The following is a 24,209-nucleotide window of genomic DNA, read 5'->3' as shown; positions in this document are numbered from 1 at the left end:
GGAGATGACTGTGCTGTTGTACGTATTCTGTTATGTCTGGTAGGCAGAGGTGCTACTGGTGCTTCCGTTTTTCGCGATGCGTATTCCGTCCCATGATGTGATAGTGTCCGATACAGCTATAGGCTCGGCCCTTAAGTCTATTCTCCAGACTGATACTGAGAAGAACTATCACTTAGCCCAACCCGGGGATCGATCCCGAGACCTCAGCACTGCAGGCGTACCATAATATAACTATGATACTGACGGAGTTAAGGTAGTAAAAAAATACATAAGTAATGACGTAAAGATGATAATTTATTTGTAACAGCTCAATATTATGTCAAATTTAGTTGCCTTAACCTATGTCTACTCATTACAATAATTAATTATGTACAAAGAGCTTTAATACTAAATAACATTGTAATATTATAGGTCGCATAAAATAATGACTGAAATTATAGTACCATAAAATATAATACATTTCATACAACGTTTTATCACATTCCTCGAAAATATCGTAAAATTTTCTATTGCAATACTTTGGCCATATCTTATTTATAACCTGTAGAGTTTTACTCCCCCACCGTTCCTGTATTCAATAAATCTTAAAAATGTTTTTGAGACCGTAAATCGATGAGAGTTCAATTACATTATCTTTGGATTGCTTAAAAAACATTTGTATATTGTTCTACTTAATTCTGAATTCTAATATTTTAGATACCACGAAATAAGTAGGCGACCGGTAGGTAATAACTTTCGTCATTTATGTTTACCAATTGAGATAAAACAGACATTCGAGGCGTCTCGAGGTTTAAATCCCACAATTGCGAAGAAAATTGGTGGTGCAATGGAGCGTTCGTGTTTGATTATGCGTGGTAGAGTCATTTGTACAGAGTTTTGTCTATATCATGAATAAACCAGAGCGATTAGTACCACTATATCACAAAAAATAATAGTTTAGCTTCTGTGATCCTACAATGATATTGCCAACATTAAAATCGCTCCTTTTCCTGCATCTCCACTTAATTTCGACCATTTAAAATTGGGATGTATTAGACCTTTTCATAAACATGCACATTCACCCAATCTACAAATTCGTGCATATTTATCAGAGATAAGTATAACTTGAAGTTAAACTTTTAACAAAAATACTGCTCACCTACTTTTAGTTTTGGTCTAAGAAATTGGTGCAGATTTAACTCGTGTTAAGAAATAACATAATATTCACTATTCAATTATCGAGTGCAACGATAAAAGTATAGGTCTTGTAATAATAAACCTAGGTATTAATTCCGAACTTCACCGCAAACCTAAAACAAAGTCTGCATCGCGCTAGCAAATTTTTAACAATGTTGACACGTGTACTGCTACACCGAAACGCTAATAAACTGGAAAATTTTAGAGGCAAACTCCTTGTAAAGATGTTATATTACTTACAGACCGCAAACACTTTGTTATAGCTCTATGCCATATGGGGGGAAGGAGAAAACTAAATGTAAAAATATCTAACCACATTTTAAGCATATTGTATTCGGTATAAGTGACAGGGCTGGAGAAAATCATTTATTAAAGAGATTGACATTTATTTTTATTCTTCCCCGAACATATTTAGTGAGATTTTACTATTAGCAGTATAATGAAGTGTATATTTCGAATTGGACTTAATATTATTATAGTTAACACAAATTATAACATTACCACTTTAATTTAGTGATTTAGTCTTCAAAACTAATTTAAATTTTTCATACATTAAAGTTTCTGATGATAATCTCATACATTTAAAACAACAAAAGATTATGTAAATGACTGCAGAATAAAACGAATGTTTAGAATTTCAAATTTACTTTCACCAACAAATCTATGGATTAATCGTTCAAGCAATCCAATGTCAGCTACACTTTGTAATTGTACGTATGGGCCTACAACCGATCCGGTCTGTTCAGCTCAGATATCTAAGCCTGTGGGATTTAGAAACCACCAGACTAATCAACACGTCTAAGTTTGATAACGAATACTATCACTAGAAAGCAATCGCGAAGCATTAGCCTCGCCTTGGAAATTGGCCGCCTTCCTTTTGATTATTAATATAAGCGTCGCTATGAGCAGAGTTCTTTATTTAGCCCATTCTTTTTAATACAAAGGTCAAATCAAACGGAACCCAACGCAAAAATCAACTTTCTTTATCTACTTCATATGTAATAAGACTGATTTTTCAATCATCAGATAAGTTATCAGTGTAATAAATTATAGCCTGATTAAATATAAGTTCGACACTATTTAACTATTATCGTCACAGTTGTAATTTTTTATTTCTTTATGCTGTATTTCCTACGAATAACTTTTATCTGATGACTGCAAAATCGGCCCCTAATAACAATTTTAACGTCATAAAATCCTCTTCGGTGGTTTTAGTTTATTTTGCACCAATCCAGTTAGATACGCCCTACTTTCATGACTCATTCCTCTATGTCAATGTCATGTTATAACAAAAATTACACTAATATATTATAATTTGTTGCGTAATCATTCGCAGTACCAAGTTGTTCGGCGAATTTTTTTATCACCCGACGACCGACGCACTTCACCCGGCACGCCTCGCAATGAATTATCTGAAATAAATGAAAATTCTTATTAATTAAAAATCATTTTTAATACAAATCAATGAGAAGTGACTCAATGAAATAAAAGTAAAGAAATACCAGGGAAATACCACAACCAAAATAAAAGAAAGTATATACTGCCAGACACAGATACGTATAATTTGAAATGTAATAAATAAGAACGATTGTACACACTTAGTACAAGTAGATATATACCATGCTACTGCAGTATACCTGTCGCAATGCCTATAATCAATGTTGTATACAATTACTTCAATAATAATAAAAACACTCAATTAATTGAGCAAACAAAGATATAACTACAGCTAGCTACATAGTACAAGAGCATAGACAATAGATTGGACTGCCACCAAGCACCAAATACATTTATTTATTTATAAGTTCTCCAAAAAATAACACAAGGATTAATTATCTGTTATAATAACAAAAGGTAATAATACAATGTGCATCTTCAATCTAAGGAGACACAGCATGCATAACTAAAATAAAGAAATAACAGAAATATATTTATCAAAAATGCAAGTAGTACTGGACAATCTGCAATCGACAGCCTATAGATTACTACACACGCTTACCAACATTAATGTAATAACTACAATTATATTTTCATCACTGTTAAAATGTTTAAAAAATCAAACAATAAAACTATATTTATAAAAATTGAAGCCCTTCTAGCGACATCTATTAATACTTTGGTAAAGCTTCATCAGAGTAATTGTTAATGGAACACCAATCCATGTAACTTTCCCTGTATTCAATGCGAAATCCCACGAGATATTCTGAATAACCATGAAAAAACTATTGTTCGCACTGGTCATTATTAAAATATTCTGCAGAGAAACATGAAATGTGATAAATCAGCAGCAAAACAACCACAAGCGAAGATACACATAATAAAAGCTGTGCAAACATGATTGTAAAATATTTGGAAGCGTGCCTAAATTTTACTGACCTACAAAGCAATTCATTGATGCAACTTCACGACTACGAAACCACCTAACAGACCTGGAGGAGAGATGGTATGTTCAGGTAACTCTTCGCCAACTTTCAATAAGTTAAATCTACTAGTAATATCACTATCAGATATTTGAAATATTTTAAAAATGTGCAACATTCAAGACTTGTGCCGAATAAAACCTTAATGTCTATGCAATTATGGGGTGAAAAATTGTTTCAACATAAATAACCATTAATCAAAAAGAGGTATAAAAAGCAAAAGTCAATGACCCAGTGCATGTGCAATTAAGTACTTTCAACACGAGAGTCTGAAACTTCCCACCCCTGTAGCATGAATTCAACACAAAATCTTTAAAAATGAATATGCGTATTTACACAAATTGATTAATAATGTTAAACAACATTAAAGTAATTTACATCATATAACCAAACAAATATTCAAAGCAGTGCATACTATTATTAAATACCACTTACATTTATCATCATTCCGTTCAGACTCGTTCGAATTTTGACTGTCCATGGACGTCGTCGATATTCTCTTACTACGCAGTTTCTGCAACAATTCTGGAATAAAACAAAAAAATATTGATTGGGACGAGTTCACAATAAGAATTATAAGAAGACGCCACATTAAAATGCAGAACTGGTTTCAAGCAGGTCTACCTAAAGTAACGGATGTGTTGTGTTTGCAATATTGCAAACATATTTTAAGAACAAAGAATATCCAATGTGTTTTTGTAGGATGTGAAATTCCGCTTTACTAATTTTTAGGATCTATTTTTGATTACAACAATTTTTATTGACGTAAAATTTTGATAACGCAGTAAATTTAAAATTCTAGAAGTTTGATAAGAGTACCTACGTATACAAGATATGGAACATTACTTCAGAGTAATCCTGTTGTATTGGTATACTAATACAGTGAGCAAATATACGACGTCCTAAGTTCACTTGCTATACATTCTACTGTGTGTGAATTCTACGGTGTGTCGGCAAATTTAAAGCTGCAAAAGATTCAAGCCTCATATATTTTTCGGTGGTCGCAACATTTTCAAATTCAGTTTATCTGACGATCGCGTTTTGTACGGCTATCCATTGTGGCACAAAAAGCCAAGGTGTTTGAAAGAAACCTAATAAAACCGATGTTTGATTTACAATTGAAGAAAATTTAATATAAATGTATGAACAATTAACGGTATTATATTTAAGTACCTTAAGATAAGTGATAACAAATCTTCAAATAGCATGTTACGATATTCTGTAAACATTACTTTAAATAAATGATGACGATTTAATAATTACTATCACATACGTGGGTGAAAGTGAATTTGCAAATCATTTTGGAAAGATCTAAATATAAGATGTATAATTTTAAACATATCTAGTCCCTACTTTGAGTACATTTCAGTACAGATATTCAAGTAAATACAACATTTCATCAGCTCAATTGTTCGTCTGCCAATATAATTGTTAACACAATTTCCCCTGTCGCTGTTATCTCGGTGGAGCCGCACCTGACGAGGTGAGTTGATAAGCGACTGATAAAAACATTACATTCCAAGAATACATTTGCGACATATCTGCGTCTACGTGAATATTAAATTACGATTCATCGTTAAACATGACATGGAATTTAAGGAAATCGATAAAAGTATTATCCTCTATAAGTATTGATTGTCCATCGTTAGTGTCGTGAATAATTTAGATATTTACAGCTATAAAATAATAGTCCAATTCGATGTTATTACATTCATATTACCGTGCAATTTATAAAAACCTATCCGAAATCAAATTAAGACTCAAACAATCTTGGTATATAACAAATAACTTTTAATATTGTACCAATCGTGCCGCACAATAAAACTGGCGGCAAGCGACATCGACTGTATTGGCGATAAACCGAAATACAATACTGGCGAAGATCGACCCGAGTACCTTCTGCCTACTGTACTAACAACACAAACTACTGGATCTCTGTGCAAACTTCGTAAATCGCATTGGAATTACGATTCAACTCCACCGTCTATTGGTAGCCCTATACATTTCTTATAATTTCGGTACAGAGGTTTTAACTTTGGTCATCAAATATACCATTAAGTAGACTGCTGGACGCATGATTCACACACAAACCGCATTGTACTCAGTGAACCAAATTGTAATTCTGTTTAGTCAACAATCCATTGTAGCACTTGAGGAAATAGCAATTGTCACTAAACAGCATTAAGTAACAAAGAAACGCGTTACCAGAAAGATTTAAGCGCCAGTTTCGCCTTATCGGTGTAATCTAAGCGAGAAATGTGGCATTGTAACAGTGCGAGTTCAAACGATCGTAATTTCGTCGCAAGATTCCCTCGTGTTTCCATCTAATTATCCAAAGAAGGTTGCTTAAACCCGACATTCGTACCTACAAATGTAAAATACTGGAATGTACACGCGAGATAAAATCGCAATCGCGCGTGTGAAACTATTTAACTTAAATCATTCACCTAGTTCTGGAACATGTGACACGAACGCACGTAATAATAGCAAACAAAGTATCGGATACACATGCGATTTCATTTACAAAACAAAAGCGACGCCAAAGGAAAACGTCGGGCACGGCGTGTTCCCACAGACGCATTGCACTGCACATGCAAGCGCCAACGATGTTCAATAAAAAACGCTGAGTCGTCGACCCCGAGTGCGTCACTCCATGATAAAGAACCTCGCTTCTTCCGTCACGTATAAATACAGGGAGCAGATGACGATCCATTAAAAAGTTTGTTCGTATTAACTATGCGGGAATTAGTTAGACTTGCGTGCCAGATGGACTCAATGAATTTCTTTGAGCGAGGGAGAGGCCGCTATATAGTAATTACACTTGTCGGAAAGTCGGGGTATTCCTAAATGACTCTGTTGCTCTAAACTTAAGATAAAAATAATGTTTAACATACATTTAGATAACTAAGTCCATTATAATTATTGATGGTGTTGCATCACATGTGATTGAATGTTTAGAGTACAAACATTTAATTGAAACCAGCGTGTGTATGATAGGAGATGAGTGACATTGCATCTTCTCATTGGACATGCTTTGTAAATTGCATTATGCGTTATTTTAATAATAATATTTACTTATTTTGTTGTAGGGATATGGTTAAATTAAATAAATAAATACATCATATTAATGTCAACACTATAACGAGAAATAAATAAATCTATATACTATATATCAGTATACTATATTATACGACGCACGCACTTTATAATATTTAAAGCTAGTACCTACATAATACCCTACTTATTAGTCATCCGACGCATTGTTTCAATACACAAACCATATACTACTAATATATACATACGTGTGTCCTTTGTACCTATATGATTATAACCGGGTCTCTGTATGTTGTTGGTTCGAATGAAAGTGAAAATGAACTGTTTGTAACAGTAAATAGTAAGACAAGTACATTTTTTATTTACTTTCTATTTCACGAAACTGGCCTTTGTGTAATTTAGAATATGTTCCTACTTGTATATCTTTACTAACATTTGCTTTCGAATTTGCCTGCGTGAACGTCTTTTACCAAAATATAGGCCCTATAAATAAATATATTCTAATAAATAGCCTATCTATAAATCCAGGACATAGTCTATTGGTGAGAAAAATCTATTCCATTTACTTCTAAAATCAAATAGTCTTACAAAACTTTTACTTTTATAGCAGGTATACTTATACCAGTCAGTGTCAAGTCTACCTGACAATTCTCTAATATTTAAAGTAATACATAAATATTGAATATTCTAACCTTTCTTTTGCATTGCCTGCTCCCACAACAATGACGTTATTTCTTCTACCCAAGCGTTTCTTATAGCGGGCTCCGTCGTCTCCAACTTATAGGACTTGAGGTTTCTCTTCTTGTACCATATGGTGAATTTGTGCTGATCCTGCTCCTTTGCAGTTATACCCAAATCATCAACTGAAATGTGGTCCTTGTAAATGAAATACTCCACTCGTGGTTGCTGAAATTCAAACAAAAGACTTGTTAATATAACTCGATTAAATTGCTATAATCGATCGATATCTTTACAATGAAACTAAAATTGTAACAGCAACCTAAACAGTGAACTTATTACGTAAACCCACCAAATAAGAAAGAACGAGGTCCTTCGGTACCCCGACTTCACACAAATAACTTTGTATTATGTCCCATCCCAATGCGGTAATCGAAATTTTTACTTCTCTCGTCACGTTCTCCTCCTAAACTGTTAACCTTACTATGTCGACATTTGGTTTCGATATTGTATTACAAATTATTTTAACCATTTGCTTCTAATCGGGAATAACGTGGCCTCGATATTTCTTTAACCCAAACAACCTTTATTAGAAACCTTTTGGTCTTGGTAAAAAAACTACAACGTAATTAACACAATTTATCAGAGTATAATAAAGTTAGTTGAGGTTCACATTCTGAGTATTGATTGACACTTGATCGATACCCGTTATCGATGCTTAGTTAAACATTTCGCATAGATCCATAGCGGAAGAAGTGCGGCACAATATTACATATTTCCTGTGTCGTCAAACAGCTGAAGTTTGCCATGCGTGATGAATTAGCCGTTCCGCAGCATTGACAAGGTCTTTTAACTCTCGCCACTACCAACAATTGGTGTTGTACACAGACCGATTTGCGAATATTAATATTTTAGAAATGACCCTCGCTATTCCGTACAATGTAATTTTACAAACTCATCTTACACCATTATTATTTTCAGATACTTTCAACAAAACACGAAATTGGCTCGGGGTCGAATTAAACGCAATTGTTTTGGTTAGCAAATGGTAAATAAGTATTATACAAGAGATAGATAGTTCCTCGTTCGCGCAAACTTGACCGCCGACGCCAGTGTGGCGCGCCGACGTAATAAACTGTCTCATTGTGATATCTGTCGATTTAACATCTCATTCCTTATGATGTAAATTAAACGACAACTAATATAATTAACATCGTTCAATGAAAACTTTCGACATTAATGTAACTAATACTTTATGGACGAGTAAAAACTTTTACGTACTATCAATTATTACTTCACCAATTCACTTCGGACCCTCTTTAGTGATAAGTTAAGAAAAAAGGTAATAAACACTTTTACGCAACATAGTATGAAGTCCAACCAAAACTTTTATAATATCTAAAACTTTAAAAATCGATGATATTGCTAAATTATTCTCTAAGATATTTGGCATCTATGTAGTATCTACTTTCATACGCCGGAGATAGCAACCGTACGACGATATTTATCGGTATGCTGACCTAGTCTCAAAGAATTTCAAAACTGACCATATTCCAAGAAGACCAAGACTCAGGTTAAGTAGGCCAAAGTGTTGCAACTGATTCTTACACTAGGTCTTCAGATTTTTTTTACAGAGATATCCATGTATAATACGAAGACCGCATATTTTTGGAACGTTACATTTAATATTGTACTGTTAGGTATATTTAAAACAAATTGAAGCAAAAAATATTGAAATGGCTATAAAAAAACACTAATTTATATTTAAAAGCCTTTGAGAACCATGAACTTGTGGGATTACATTTCCTTTGGTTTTTACTTTCCGGTAAGTACCCACGCCTTCCTATTTAATGAGCTCATCATTTTATATGTTTATATGGGGAATTACGCTAGATTAATTTTGTGAATACCAAGAATTAGATAATTAAAATATCCCTATAGAAAAAAATACCTCTAAAATAATCTTTAATTTTGTGCTATTTTTCTTTTATTATAGCCCGGCTAGGACAACCAATTAGGGTAGCTGTTAGGCGACCCTCAGTGTCCAAAAACATTCTCAATTCCCGAGGACTCATATTTAACGACCTTTAAAAAAAGGCATAGTGATTAGAAACCAGAAAGCGAATTTTTTGCATCTTCAGACACTAACATTTGGAACGCAACAACAAGCTATCATTTCATATAAATGTTCTGTGAGAGAATTAGACCACTCGATCAACCCGACCTATTCATGCTGTAGACAAAGATATCAACCGTGTGGCGTTACCACTACTATAGGGTTAACTATAAAAATTGCATTTTGTATTAACATTTATTTTATTGCGGACGCCATCACCCGCTCGTTGTCACATTATCATTCTCCGGTCATTACAAACTAGTTTAATTATCAGAATATTATAATAATTTTATTGTTACTACATTGATAAAACATGATTCATCAGATGATTCATCGCTACTATATAAATATTAGCAAATAGGTCTTCTCCAATCGAGTTTCCATATTATGATTAAACAAATGTATATTTTGGATACAAAAGGAATCTCATTTAAACAGCCAAACGCTTAGTGTTACGTGTGTGCATAATATAAAGGACAAACAATTAGCTTTGTTCATTCAATATAAAAGACACGTAATTGGTTTACTTAACCAAATATTTACGTAAACCGACAGATAACAATCACCTATATTATTGAACGTGTAGCAACGGCACTATGCCAAACAATATTTATTTGTAAATACGCTTGGAGTTGTTTGTTTTTCGAATCAGAATTACACTTAATACTTTAATAACATAAAGCAGGTGCATAATAGAATATACTGCTCTCAAGGTGCAATGTAGGAACTATAGTGATAGTGAAAATACTGGGACATTTACAAATGCAGGTTTTTAGGTCTAAAGTTCCGGGATACATTTAACTAGTGCACATTGTTGACGCACTTTACAGATTATTACACTGTAAACAATTAACCTCTTTAACCATTTAACATAATCACCGATTGCAACAAAACGCAGAATATTTTTAGCCGCGATTATTTAAAAATAACTTAGTCAAAAATGTAAGTATTTATGTAACAAACCTTTCGATAAACTGCTGTGATGAGGACCAGTTTGTCGAAGAGAAATATTCTCATGAGTTGACGTCGGCGGCGCGCGGTGTCCATTGCATAGAACTCGTTTTGGCGCAGCAATCGACCTTGGTTGAGCAAGTTTAGATAAAGCTGAAAAAAGTATTTCGACATTCACTACAGCAATTCTAAATAAACTTCATTAAATATTTTTAAACAAGCAGAGGTCGCAAAATGTTTTAAAACGCTTTTGGGGAGTCGTAATGTGCATTATACAATGCTTTATTTACAGCCGTAAATAACAGTGGAAGCAGTGGAGTTTTATATTTTATTTAAACCGTAAAGTTCATTGGTAATTTGGTTAGACGTGCAGCCATTTTGAAGAACGAATTCTTTTGAGGCAAAAAATACTTACAAAGTAGCTTACAGTGTACAGATATTAAGTGAAACTAACTATTATATTGTCGCAGGAAAATAAATAATTATTACCTGTTATCTACTTTCTTAGTAACAATTAAATATTTTACCATGAATTCTTCTATATACGAATATTCAAATTAATTACTCAAGTCTAACTTATCACACTGCAGTTGGTTTTTCCGAAGATAGCGTATTTGTTTTATTCACATATAAAGATTGTAACACAACAAATACGTTCATATAATGTATGATAAAAAAAACTTTCCAAACGTCACTAAAAGGTGACACTCGCCAAGTCCGAATGACTCAACGTTTTCGAGACGGTAACTACAATGATTTTCACTCACCGGACAATCCGTGATGTTTTCTAATGCCATTATTTCATCCACCGCCGTCAATACACACTCAATCATAGTTTTAGCTAGTTTCAAACTTTCCAGTGGAGTTTCATCATTATCCGCGGACTCGCCGTTGCTTCCTCCAGTCTCGTCGCTGTCCACACTGACTTTTGATATCCTCGAATCCGTTTCACATCTCTCATTCTCGTAATTCGTGTAGGTCTTCACAAGGTCGGCTAGGAACAGCTTATACCTCGGTATCCTTTGAACCGGTTCCAACAAGTAACTCGAAAGATCTAATCTGTCACCTAATTCCAACTGTCTTTCCTGAAAACAATTTTACATATTGCATTGGTCGATTTAAATGCTCGTATTATCTTCTTTATCATCGTTTTGCGGTTGAACAATCGTTTCGATAGATAATCATGAACGTAAATGTTATTTGGTATCTCGTATAGGATACGATACATATCAATTTTATAGCCTTTCACCAGCTTTCATGCGTAATTTGGGTCGAATGATATGTGATCACGATCGAGGTGTGGGATAACTGGAGCAGAATTTTATTCGCGCAACCGAATGAGAAGGCCAATAGAAATACTGCAGTATTACAAACATTAGACGCATGTTTCGCTAAAACTGGATTTCTTTCTATGATTTGTTACTAAAATAGAACACGTAACAATTCGTATAGGGATTTTTGGCTCGACTAAGATAATACATTACTTGCTCAAAAATAGTTTATACAATGCTTTGTTGCAAATCATTATATTAATGTACAAGTATAACGGTAGTGGAAACAGTAAGGCGTTGGTAACAGCACTTGTCATTCCTCACGATATAAACTTGCAGAAACCAGGAAGTAACACTGTCCATTGGCTTGATGCGCGTATATTACGATCACTGGTGTGGTCCATGAATTCTCCACTAGCGCATAATATTATAATATTAACGGTAATGTACATTAAATTTATCGTCTAATAAAGTCCATTATAAAATACACTTTAACGCCAGGACATAAGAATTTTAATTGTAAAATTTCTATAATATGTCTAAAGCATGGAAAGTACATTATTTGCGCTTTTCTGGTATATTTATTTCCATCTTAAGTTTTTATTCTTGTTTAAAGAATATTAACTTGTGATAATAGATACATATTATTATATGAGTTTCAACACGATAATAACATCTTGTATACAACATTATATTTACGAACGTTCAATCAGGAAATTAATACATCTGATAATTTGTTTTGTAGTAAGAAATACATTAAATAAAGACCATTCATGTATGCCGCATCTCCAATAAAATATTATATCTATTTTTACTTTTTAAAATATAAGATAGTAAAATTAGGTCATGATCTAAAACAATTTATGCCAAGTTGAAACAAAAAAAATTGTCACTTTTACTGCAGCTAAATAGAAAACGAGAAGCAATTATCTTCAGTCGACATTCTGTCTGGACCCTACTTCACCCTCAGGTGCAGTGGAGGTACTTTACCGTGTTCGTTTAAAAAAAACGACGGTTAAGAAATTTATTTTATTATGTTTAATATTTTCTAAGATTCGCTGCAATAGTTATATTATTGTCAATAATACTTGTATTCTAACGTGAAATGCGATAAGAATTCAAACCCAATCTTATTTAACTTGTACTTCGGTTATGAATAAAATTTCAACTAGCTTAAATTTTAAACACAGCTCATTATTGTGATGACATGTCTAAGAATTGTAATGTACTTACTTGGAAGAATTGTTTGTACTCAAACACAAGTCTCGTGGCTCTCTTATTATTTCTGGAGTACATTACATACATATTGAACCTTTTTTCCTGTAAACGAAAAAACGTGATCATTTCCAATAATAATATTACATCATTGATCGTATTGTTATTGTTCGGGTCATATTCGCTTTTTATTAAAATGCGAATCACTGAAATATCACGTACATCGACCGCAGATTGTTTGATTTCGCGCCCTCGTACATGAGCATTTATTTGTGAAATGTTCTACACTTTCACCGAACATAATTAGGTGGAGTAAAACTATTCACGAGCGGGGGCAATGTGGCAGCAACTTGCGGAACTGTGAAGAATCGTGCATTACTAACAACGTAGATATAACTCGTCCATTCAAGTTAGACCCGCAACTAGTTCAAGTTTCCCCGTCCTCACCATTTCCATGAATCACGGTGGAGGGGAAAGAGGGTCTAATTATAATAGTGAATGATTATAAAGCGCAGAATCACGCGCTCTGCTAGTCCGTGACACCAATGGTTTTTATAAAATTCCTTAGCAAGTGGCCATTACATTGACGCACTGTCCTTAATAAAGATACATATTTTATCATAATATGGTCGAGATACGAATTTATTACCCGTTTATTATTAAATTGATAATAAATGAAAAATATACACTCATTCAACGAGATAACTTACAAATCGCCTGAAGCATTGTCCCAACTTCCTGAGATCATTCTCGCAGTCCCTCAACGCTGGTAGAAATTCCTCGGAGTGAAACCGGAATATACGTTCGATGTTGCTGAAGATGTCCTGTTTCAATCCTTTAAAGTGTGGCGGTAGTTCCGACCGACCCATCACTGGAATGTAATCTTCGACGACATGCCTCAAACGCTCTACATAAACGTTCTCTGTGTGTAATAGTTCATTCACGCGTTCGTTTAGACGTCTGAAACAAAATATAATTGCCTTTAGAAAATACTTTTATTTTACAAATAAGTTCAAATTATTTAAATTCAAAGTCTTATAAAACGCGTACATCTGAATCTTGTTTTTATTCGTGTTTATAAAATTATTTAACTTTAGTATTAGCTTCTCATTCTTATTATTAAATACTTGTGTTATATTGCATGTATGCGTATATGATTATATTAATTCTAGTAATGTGTCATGCACGAAGGCAAAGCTTATTTTAGTTTGAGATATCATGTTTTATTATCAACCGTTTCAGGATTTCGTAGTGTTGTGACAGGGAAAGATTCCGAAAGTAATCTCGGTATAATGCAAACTCAATATTACTTTGGCGATGAATAGTAAATTTTATGACTTACTTTTAATTTTATCTGATCTTATAAAAATATCTCTGTATGTCATTATTTTATAAAACTTATTTTATTGGTACAAGTTTTGATATATTTACTTGTTTGGTTTAGTGCAGCTTGGTATAAGAATCATGGAAGTCCAAAGTTAGACTCCCATGTCCATCAAAATTGTTATATCTATTTCTAATATTACAAGGCCAATTATTGCATTTTTAATAATAAATATTCCTCAAATTTAATTAGCTTTAATATTGAAATGTTAATTCCCTATATGACTCTACAATACTATTATAATCTACAAAACAATAAAATTGCATTATTTAAATCCTTTCTCGGTTTTTTCCCGGATTATAAAATAATACCACAGTCCATGACATATTAACGTAATGAGTAATTTGAGGGTAATTTGTAAAGATAAAAATGTATGCGCAAATATTGGAAGTAATCTGGGTGCAATAGTGTTTGTTGAAATTTAATTTAATTTTTAAGGGCCTATTTAACATGTTTCAAGTAAATTTTATTAGTTATCATATTACACAGCTAATTTAAATAGTACCTAATCATTTTATCACTATTTATTTGGGAGTATAGATTAGAGAGACCTTTGTATTTGGTCGGCTTACACATACATATATGTGAAAAGTAGCATTTAGTCAGAAATTGTGAAATGCCCTAAATCTAGGTGATCTAATTCCACGTTGTCTTCACTCTTCTTACCAAAGTGAACTACGATATTTATTATCTCAAATTAGTTTTAGAAACGTTATTGCTTTGTGCATTATCTAATATTTTAATAATTGATCTAATCTAATATTTTAATTTTTGATATCGTTTTATCTACAAATATTATTGAATTTATTTTACTTTCTATTTTAATTTCAATCCTTATATTTTAATAAGAACCCTGGGTACTACAGAACTAGCTCATTCCTGATAGCGTCTGTAACTTATACGGACTTTTTAGATCCTCAAAATCTTATGGAATAACCTTATTTTAATGGTGCAAGGCTACGCAAGTGTTAAATAGGATATTATGAATGTAAAATTCCAAATGCATTCCCAAATTATTAAGCATTAACTATTTCAATAATTTAATTTTATACAGCTCAGATAACTTTTGAACCCGGTAGTCATTGCTTTGATTCCGATGTCATGTATGCGCAGTGAGAAGTTTTAACGTCCAAATTTTATACCTTATTGGAGTATAATGTTTTATATGAGGATTTTTTTATTAATTTAACTGCTAAAGAAGAACAAATGATATCCTTATGTTCTATGCCTATTATACTCAGTCATATTTCTTCGTAGATACTTAAATAATGTTTAAAATTTTCACCTTATGTTAGAACACATATTATGATACAAAATATGTTGAAACGTAGAATCTAAACCGATAAACATTTATGCAAATGAACGGCTGAGTGAATATGCATCTAACATCACTTTAATGTATTGTAACCTTGAGGTATTGCTAATATCTATATCTATATCGCTCAACGTAAAAGAGAAAACCGCTCAACAACCGAGTAAGTATACTACTATACTTATACTGTGAATAATTTTATAATGTATTAGTCAATGCATGTAAATGTTATAGCAAATGGACGTAAATATGAGAGCAACCTTGGCATCCAAACCGCCTGCGCGTTCATACAAAAATATATACCGTGACGTAAGAAAATTCGGCTAAACTCGGTTGTGAGGTATTGGTTGAAACAATTTCTAACATGTAGTTGTTTGGCATATTTTATGTTTTTGTCAACATAACATACCTATACGAGTACAAGTGCACTTAAAACATTTTAACCTTGCAACCCATAATTTCAGACACAAAAGAAATAATTATGAATTTTGTACAAGAATGTGCAAGAATTTAAATGTACGTGAGATCTGCCAACGCACTGGGATAGTGTAGCAAAATAAGGTCCACACTCTTTCTTTAGTAAAAGAGGCCCGCTCCCAGCATTAAGATAGTATTTACAGAACAGGTATTATTTGTAGGCCATGATTTATAATGAATAACATTTAACTCTTTCGACAAAAATGATTTTTAATTATATTTTAAGAGATAGTTATAATTTGTTCAGTAATAAAACATAACAGCGAAATAACAGTGCCCCATCAACGTCACACAGCAATTTATTGGACAGAGAACGTCATTAATGACGCATGCTAACGTCACGTTTAACTCATTCCCGAAATATCACATACAATTACCATCAAACAGTTGTAAAATTTGTTAACGACCATGATACAACCATAATCTAATATAATCCAACTACTATTCTATTAAATTATTATAATTATCGAAATTAGGTTCCTGTAATCGCTTAATAAAATTAGATTAATGCTTCTCATTGTTGCAGTACCTAATTAACGACTTGGTAGCAGGTTGTCGCGACCTATCGCTAAATAAATTGTAAGGAATGCGATGCGTTCTCAATAAACAATTTGGTTTTACTCCAATAATTACAATATAGGTATTAATACTCATTAAACAGGCTGTGGCGACGTTATCAATAGCAGAATTAATAATTACAATAACATTGGTTATTTTTGTTCGGTGCTATAATTCAATATAATACAACATAATAACGATTGAACAGGTTGCGATCAAATTTGGTTATTTTACAATAAATTTAAAAAAAATTACAAATAGAGTGATACCGATCAAGCCCTCATAGGACAAACTATTATCCAAAGGAACTCAGGTATAGGTTTGCAAGTTAATCCGTAAATATGACGTTGGAGAAATTTTTGTTTAGTAATAAATAGACTACAACAGGTTATATTACAGAGAAAGTCCGTCAAGATCAAGGTGCTAATAGAATTCTGGTTGACAATTGAAAAAGGCGACCTCAGTCGTGACACAAATGTCCTGAGTTTTTAACACTGAGTCACTGAGGTCATTTGTCCAAACCCTGAGCATGCTACCGAGTACCGACTACAAATTTTTTCTCGAGAGTTTCCTTAAATAAATCAGAGTTCCTATAAAATTCTTATAAAGATCCGATTTATTTTGTACAACAAAGAATCTATTTTTAATATATAGGCTATTATTAGATATTTCAAATAATCTGCATTAGGTGGTTTATCGAATAAAGAAACATCGTCTGTGATTAAACTTTGATAGTATTGTATGGCATTGAGGATAAGATAATAATATCAAGGAAAGTATCTCGGGAAACATCTGGATGTTTTGAATTTTATTATATTTTCTTTCTTATAAAAAAACTGCACTGCTCAGGTGGCGTAGTTGTATTACAGTACGACTGCAGTGCTGATGTCTCTGGTACGATCCCTGGGTTAAGCAATGATATTGGATTTTCCCATTCAGTATAAGTCTGGAATCCAGAATTTATGCCAAATATGGCGATACGCTTTGTGTAAAGTTTAAAATAAAGAAAATTCAAATCTACTCATACAGAAATATTAAGTAATATGTTTGTTTACATTGTCTGCTCAATTAAAAAAATAATCTAAATAAGATACAAATTCCGTGAAGATATTGCGTACATCACAATTCATAATATCAGGTGCCTACACTAATATATATAAAAAATAATAAAAATATCGGTCATGTTTTCTTTCGTACAACATTATGTGACGATCAGATAGGTAAATTATGTACAAAGCTCTCAAATTTTATCAAAAACGGATCAATAAATATGGGTACTATGTTTAAATATTATAATTTATCTGAAATTTAAACAAAATACTAATGTATTACTCAATTATTCGATTATATCATCGCCTTGATTGATTTGTGTTAGAATTACTAAATTGTGTTATAAATTGCTCTCCTATTTTAAATTAGGACAAAAACAAAGGTAATAATAAAAACATCTCGGCAATACGTTGACATTTAAAAAACTTTTAAAATTAATATTATTATCATGAGAGGAAGAACAATAAATTCGTAAAGAAAATAATTTATAGGACCTCTCAAATAAACCACATACAATAGTGATAATTAAAAGGACACATTAGTATTACAAATTTTCTACATAATATACAACGTATTATTAAGTATGTTTACAATATTATGTAGTTTTTCCCCTTCTTTAAAAATAGCATAAAGTATTATTAAATAATTACAGTGGTTTTATTTTATCCCGAATATGTTATTGTTTATTTAAAATACTGGTCTTTATTTATATAAGTAGCACTTATAATTTTATTGTAAGTTAGATTTTCATCAAACTACTGACGGTATGACAAAAATAATTTTCCGAAACGGAACCGTAAATAATGAATATGTGTTTAGAAAGTTATTATTTTATATTTATTTTTTCCTGAACGAATTTTAGTATTTTAGAACATGGTAATTACAAACCAGTAACTAATTTATATTGTTTACGAACGCGGGCTTACCCCACGACGGTCGACGGTCGTCAAGAATTTTACCGCCTTACCTTGCTGGATTTGCCTCTAAATCGAAAATTTGTTTATGTGAAAAACATTCTCCATTTGTTCGATTCAGCATATGTAAGGTATCTTGCCACTCCACACCATATGTTTGTTGACTACAATTAATTTGTAATGCCTACAGAAAGAGCTACTCATACAGGATTTACCGAATTTTACCCTGCAATGTTTGCTTAAAAAGTTAACCATACGATCAAAAGGATACAATTTTAACTTGGATATGCTTCGACTTTCATTGTACATAATAATCAATTACCCGTAACCCATTTCAACGATACTATACAATTAAAACAACTCTTAAAACAATGTGTTGCAGTAAGAATTTGAAAGCAAACATATTCGATTCAGTAATAGATCAATGATCAACTTAAGCCATTCTATATGCTACCATAGTATAGTATACTATACTATACTATACTATACTATGCTATACTACACTATACTATACTATGGTAGCACAACAAACAAACAAATTATCTATAGATAATTTGTTCGCTTTAACCGCACGATATGATCCGACGCAGGTCAAAGACATTCGCGATGGTTATTCTATTGTGGCGGCTTCGTATGTGCAAGAGGATGCACTATTATCTGATGTAGTAGCTGTGTATATGGATACTCAACTAGTGAGCATAGAGTAAGTATAGAATCTAATAGGTTTGTACAATAACAAGCTCTTATAATGTGGTGATTGATCTATCGTCGTTGGTACAAAGATAACAATTGACTATCCATCTATTCGGCCGGTCTGAGATTAGTTCCTTCGCCCGTTTGGTACGCCAATCCTGTCACCCTTCTTCGAAAACAATAGATGCTACTCCGTTCGTGACTGTCCTCAGGCCTACCATAATATGTATACAACGGAATGACGAGACGTGAATGTGGCTTATTGAGGATTGTTTTAGATAGAATAGTGAAATTATAGTAAAGTGAGGCAAAGTTAAAGTTATACTTGCAAAGTGCAATCGCAATATCTGATTTTTTTACACCTTAAAATTGGATTTTGAATATTCCTAATTGTCAAAATAGTGCCAATTGATCCTCATCAAGGCAGTTTAATCCCTTGGTCTATAGTATAAATACTCAATTACAACAAGCCAATAATTTCTATACTGATGGGAAAATCCCTATCTCAGCTAGGATCGGTAAAAGCTAAGCAGGGTAGAATTGTACATACGAAATTTACTAACATTTAATTTTTTTAATGGTTTTTGTGACACGTGATCCCCAAGCCCTATTTAGTTAAGTCAACTTAGGCAGAGGCTAAGTAAATAGCACCTAAAGAAGAAACAGATCTAGTTATTTTGCGGCTTGTAATGATTTAAAACCAACGAAATGATTATTTACATGTTTAAACTTGACAAGAATACATTAACTAGTATCCTTATTTTGCCACCCACAATCGCGAATTCCGCTGTGTCGAGAGCCAAACTAACATGTTCACTGTCTAAACGTAAACACATATAAACCTGTTTAAAGGTTATAGAATATTTAATAACATTAAGAAAAAAATATATCAAAACGTATTACAGATCAGAATAACTGGAATTCTACACTGAATTTACTAATTAGTACTTACTAGTCCACTACACTATACGAAAAATATTTTTGTTTTTTCTAAATTCTTACATTCGATGCAAAATTTACTATAGTCCGTAGAATATACACGTAAGTTTTTATGGTTAAGTATGTAGATTTTCAGTAAATCGTACCTACATATTAAAGGCATTAGTTTAAGTTGTGAGTAATACAACAAAATTTTCGTTATCATAATTAATATCACTAGTCCAAGATTAAACTTCTATGATCCTTTCACTGTTTCTGATAGGACCACCTTATCTATAAATATACAACGATAATAATTAAAGTATGCTCATAAATATAATATTATACATCAACAAGTCCAAAAAGCAAATTAAGTCAATAAGAACCTTGATCAATTACTGCCTTTAAAATGACAAAACAATATTTAACCTTGCAGATAAGTGCCTATCCATGAGGAAAACCAAGATATCTTCTAATAATAACAAGAATGTCATCTTATGTGTGTTTGTTTCTATTTCCTAAATATTTTATAATCATAAAATATTTTAAAACAAAGCTAAATGTGCCTTAATTAGTGAGTACTTAGGTGCGTAATACTAAGTGGACGCAGTCGTCATAATTGACAATGATAATGATTGAGTTAAATACGTGTTCAACGAGGACATTTTTAGTGCTCGGAATTACGTTCACCTAAACATTTTTTCAATGTTTACATACAAATTCATCATAGACCTAAGGTGATCCAAATTATAATGTTCAAAACCGACTCACGTGTGAACTTTGAAGTGAATTTTTCACAAACATTTGGATGGCATAAGTTCAGTTTAATATGAATAAAAATATTTTATACTTGATTTATAATTAAGACAAGTATTTCGCCAGACTTAAACAACAATAACTTCATTAAGAGCTATCTGCATTTTTTCAGGTGATGTCATTGACCATATCCAAATAACAACAATACCATGCTTTGACTGTGAGTAAGTCGCAAAAACAGGATTATTTAATTTTGATAATTAAATACATGCGAATAAGAATCATTATCATTTAATAACGAACAATACCAACCACGACTCCACAGATATAAGACAACTAGGTAAACCAAACATTACAAAAATCGGTGAACAACACGACGAGGCCGATCGGATTACAGCGGTATGTATTTTTAGATTAGTCCGTGTTTTGGATAATAATTATACCTACGTGCGAATAAATTGCAAATAAAACGTAAGAAATAAACAGCTAATCACCGCACCTCTTTACACTAGGTGTATGAATAAACATTAAGGTGAAACATCGTACACGGTAGTTGGTGTGACGGACATCGTTAATATTTTGCATTTTATATCATTATTTGCTATACGTATTATATAGAAGGCTGTTAAATCAGCTATATTTGTTTATCATTTTTGAAACAACGACGCCGACTTACAATATCTAGCATGTTTGCGAATATTTATTGCTTATCAAGAATCGCCTATATTATAATGGACAAAGACAAACTAATCATATCTATAAGCTCTCAAATCGCAAACGATATGTTATCGTGAGGTAGAAGAATAGCGTCGATATAGCAAATATTTTTACATTTAGATAATGAAACAGTATGAGCTCACCTGCGATATTTCTCCTTTTTAGATTCTGTTGGCATTAATAGCGGCTCGGCAGACTTTGAAATGCACCATTCGTTCACAGCACTGACCGTGAGGAACTCCGTGTCCGGCGCGTGGCATACCTCCGCACCGAACTCGTCAGAAGACACCGTAATGCTGTCGTACTTTTGGTACGGAACCATATCCAAAGACGATATTGATTTAATACTAACATTGTCAAAGTTACTACGATCACCAGATTCACCAGAAACCACTGACAATTCGTCACCTTCTTCACTATCATCTTCGTTTATCAGCGTATCTGTAGAGTGATCAGTTGATAGAGTATCTGTTCTACCGTCGTCTATATTAACCACGTATTCCTTTCCGATATCCAAATTGGAATCACTTTTTGACTCATCACTACTTCCACTACTACTGCTATTACTACTACCACTTTCACTATTAGAACGCGTTTCGCGAGACTCCTTTGTTTCTTCTTCAGTGTCCGACGTTTCCGAAGTTTTCAAACGTAATAATTTCTCTAAATCACTTTGCCTAACACCGTAAGACCAATGTGTTTCAGTTAAATGTCCTAGGTTGCTTGCGTTAGATTTTCGCCTTATAACAGGTGGCTGTCTACTTCGTCGCACTGCTACTGGGGACGACGAAGGGGTCGTAAAAGAATAACGTCTTTCTCTAAACGTAACCTCTTCTGTATTCGGAGATTTACTTTCTGGAGAAAAATTGTCGTTGAAAGGCGCTGGCGGGGGTGGAGCAGGTCTATGAGGCATCAACATCTCGACACCTGATTTCCTGTCCGACACAAAACCTGACGAACTAGATTCGTTGCTGTTTTCTGACGCATTTGATAATATGGAATTTACTGACACGTTGGAATTTCGATTTTGAGATCGGTTCACTGGGTACAGGTGTTGAAAGTGCGACTGTATTGGGTTCACGACACTAGTCAAGCTTCCTAACATAGGGTCCTTAGATCTTTCCAAAGAATCACCACTCTCACCAAAGTTGTCCACATTGGGCTTTTCGAAGCGCATTATCATTTCTTTGACACTGCTAAGCCTGTTTCTTATAATAACGTCGTCATCGTCGGACACATTTTCGGACGAGAGCTGTAGCTCATCGTCGAAACGGCTGCAGAGTTCTTCTTGTGTCATAGTTTGTCGTGAGCAAACAAAATATTACACAAACGCCTGCGAAGACGGGCAGGCGAACACATATCAAAGTACACAGTGACAACGCACCACGGACGCGCGCGCGTTTCAGATGGATAAACACGACTAACGGCGACCGGCCCGGCGCCCGCGCGGCGCTTCACCACTCCGCCGCCTGCGCCTTTTCACACAGCAAGTGTGACCAGTGCAACACCAGTGCGGTTTGGAACGTGCCATAAAAATTGCTGACTAATGTACGGATCTAATAAAACTGGACATGTATTCAATGTCATAGACTTCAAAAATAACTTGACCTCCTACTCCGTTTACAAGTTTAGCACTATTATCAGCTGGAAAATTGAAAAAAACAAGACCGTTAATCAAATCAAAAAATCGTTACCAGGAAATCAATTACTGATATATTAGTTGCCATCATGTCCACGAACTTACTTTTTTTATCTTTTCATGTGATTTTTATAGCAGGTTATAGGTAGAAAGAGATTAATATAGTCTAAGAGAGATCTACACCCTACAAATTAGATTATGATTAAGACGTTTTTAAAAAACCGGCATAGGCTATGGCCTACTTATACGATGTAGCGTATTATAACATGAACTGCAAATAATATGACAACATGATGCTGCAACTGGCATACTTAACACGTATTTGGCTTTCTGGCTTGGTTTTTATATAAGTATATCTTATGAAGTTATAAATGGGGCAGACTCGGTTCACCAGGTGCTAGCAAAATGCTTGGACGGTGTTGCCACTTTATGAACATTGAACAGTCGTGACGTTTAGTATTAGGCAAGTGGCTCTTTTTTATACGAGCACAGAAAAGTGCACACGACACACTTACGTGGGCCACTATGGCGGGTTTTAACACCTTGTATACGATGATCGCTATCCGGGCGAATATAAAATATATCCTACCACCAGCATTGACAGCAGTCTTGCTCGTTTTGTCATACACTGCACAAAAAATTAAAAGGTGACCAACATCTGATTTCTTTATATTTTATAACAAAGACTGGCAAACGGATCTTTAAGTGAATTCCAATACCTATAAACACCTACAATATCAGAATGATCTTGGATGCACTGACAGCCTAAAAAAAGGAAAAAGATATGAAAAAAAAAAGGTTTTGACGCCTCCGAAAATCTCACTTGATATAGAACACGCAACATCAAGCTCTCAGTTTACGTTGGTTTTCTATAAGACAGCGGTACTGCCTCGGTCGATACCTGAATTAC

The 24,209-nt window shown here is 33.4% G+C and overlaps 1 protein-coding gene across 2 annotated transcripts; it reads right to left on the bottom strand.

Annotated features, from left to right (window-relative positions):
- Positions 1-273: 273 nt before the first annotated feature.
- On the bottom strand, positions 274-23,148 carry LOC115441029 (pleckstrin homology domain-containing family G member 1). 2 transcript variants are annotated; one of them, XM_030165597.2, is made up of 9 exons: positions 21,804-23,148; positions 13,592-13,841; positions 12,900-12,986; positions 11,163-11,480; positions 10,408-10,548; positions 7,343-7,556; positions 4,032-4,121; positions 3,553-3,605; positions 274-2,588 (listed from the first exon to the last, which is right to left on the bottom strand). In XM_030165597.2, exons 1-8 carry the CDS (start codon positions 22,955-22,957, stop codon positions 3,565-3,567), a joined length of 2,295 nt encoding a protein of 764 aa, XP_030021457.1. In that variant the 5' UTR covers positions 22,958-23,148; the 3' UTR covers positions 274-2,588; positions 3,553-3,564. The 2 variants fall into 2 exon arrangements, with proteins under 2 accessions (XP_030021457.1, XP_030021456.1); XM_030165596.2 differs by lacking the exon at positions 3,553-3,605 and having other exon boundaries at positions 21,804-23,145.
- Positions 23,149-24,209: the final 1,061 nt, after the last annotated feature.

The sequence above is a fragment of the Manduca sexta genome, chromosome 23, assembly GCF_014839805.1.
Source record: "Manduca sexta isolate Smith_Timp_Sample1 chromosome 23, JHU_Msex_v1.0, whole genome shotgun sequence".
NCBI classification, from domain to species: domain Eukaryota; kingdom Metazoa; phylum Arthropoda; class Insecta; order Lepidoptera; family Sphingidae; genus Manduca; species Manduca sexta.
The sequence above is the reverse complement of the archived record's forward strand: the minus strand, read 5'-3'. Positions and strand labels throughout refer to the sequence as shown.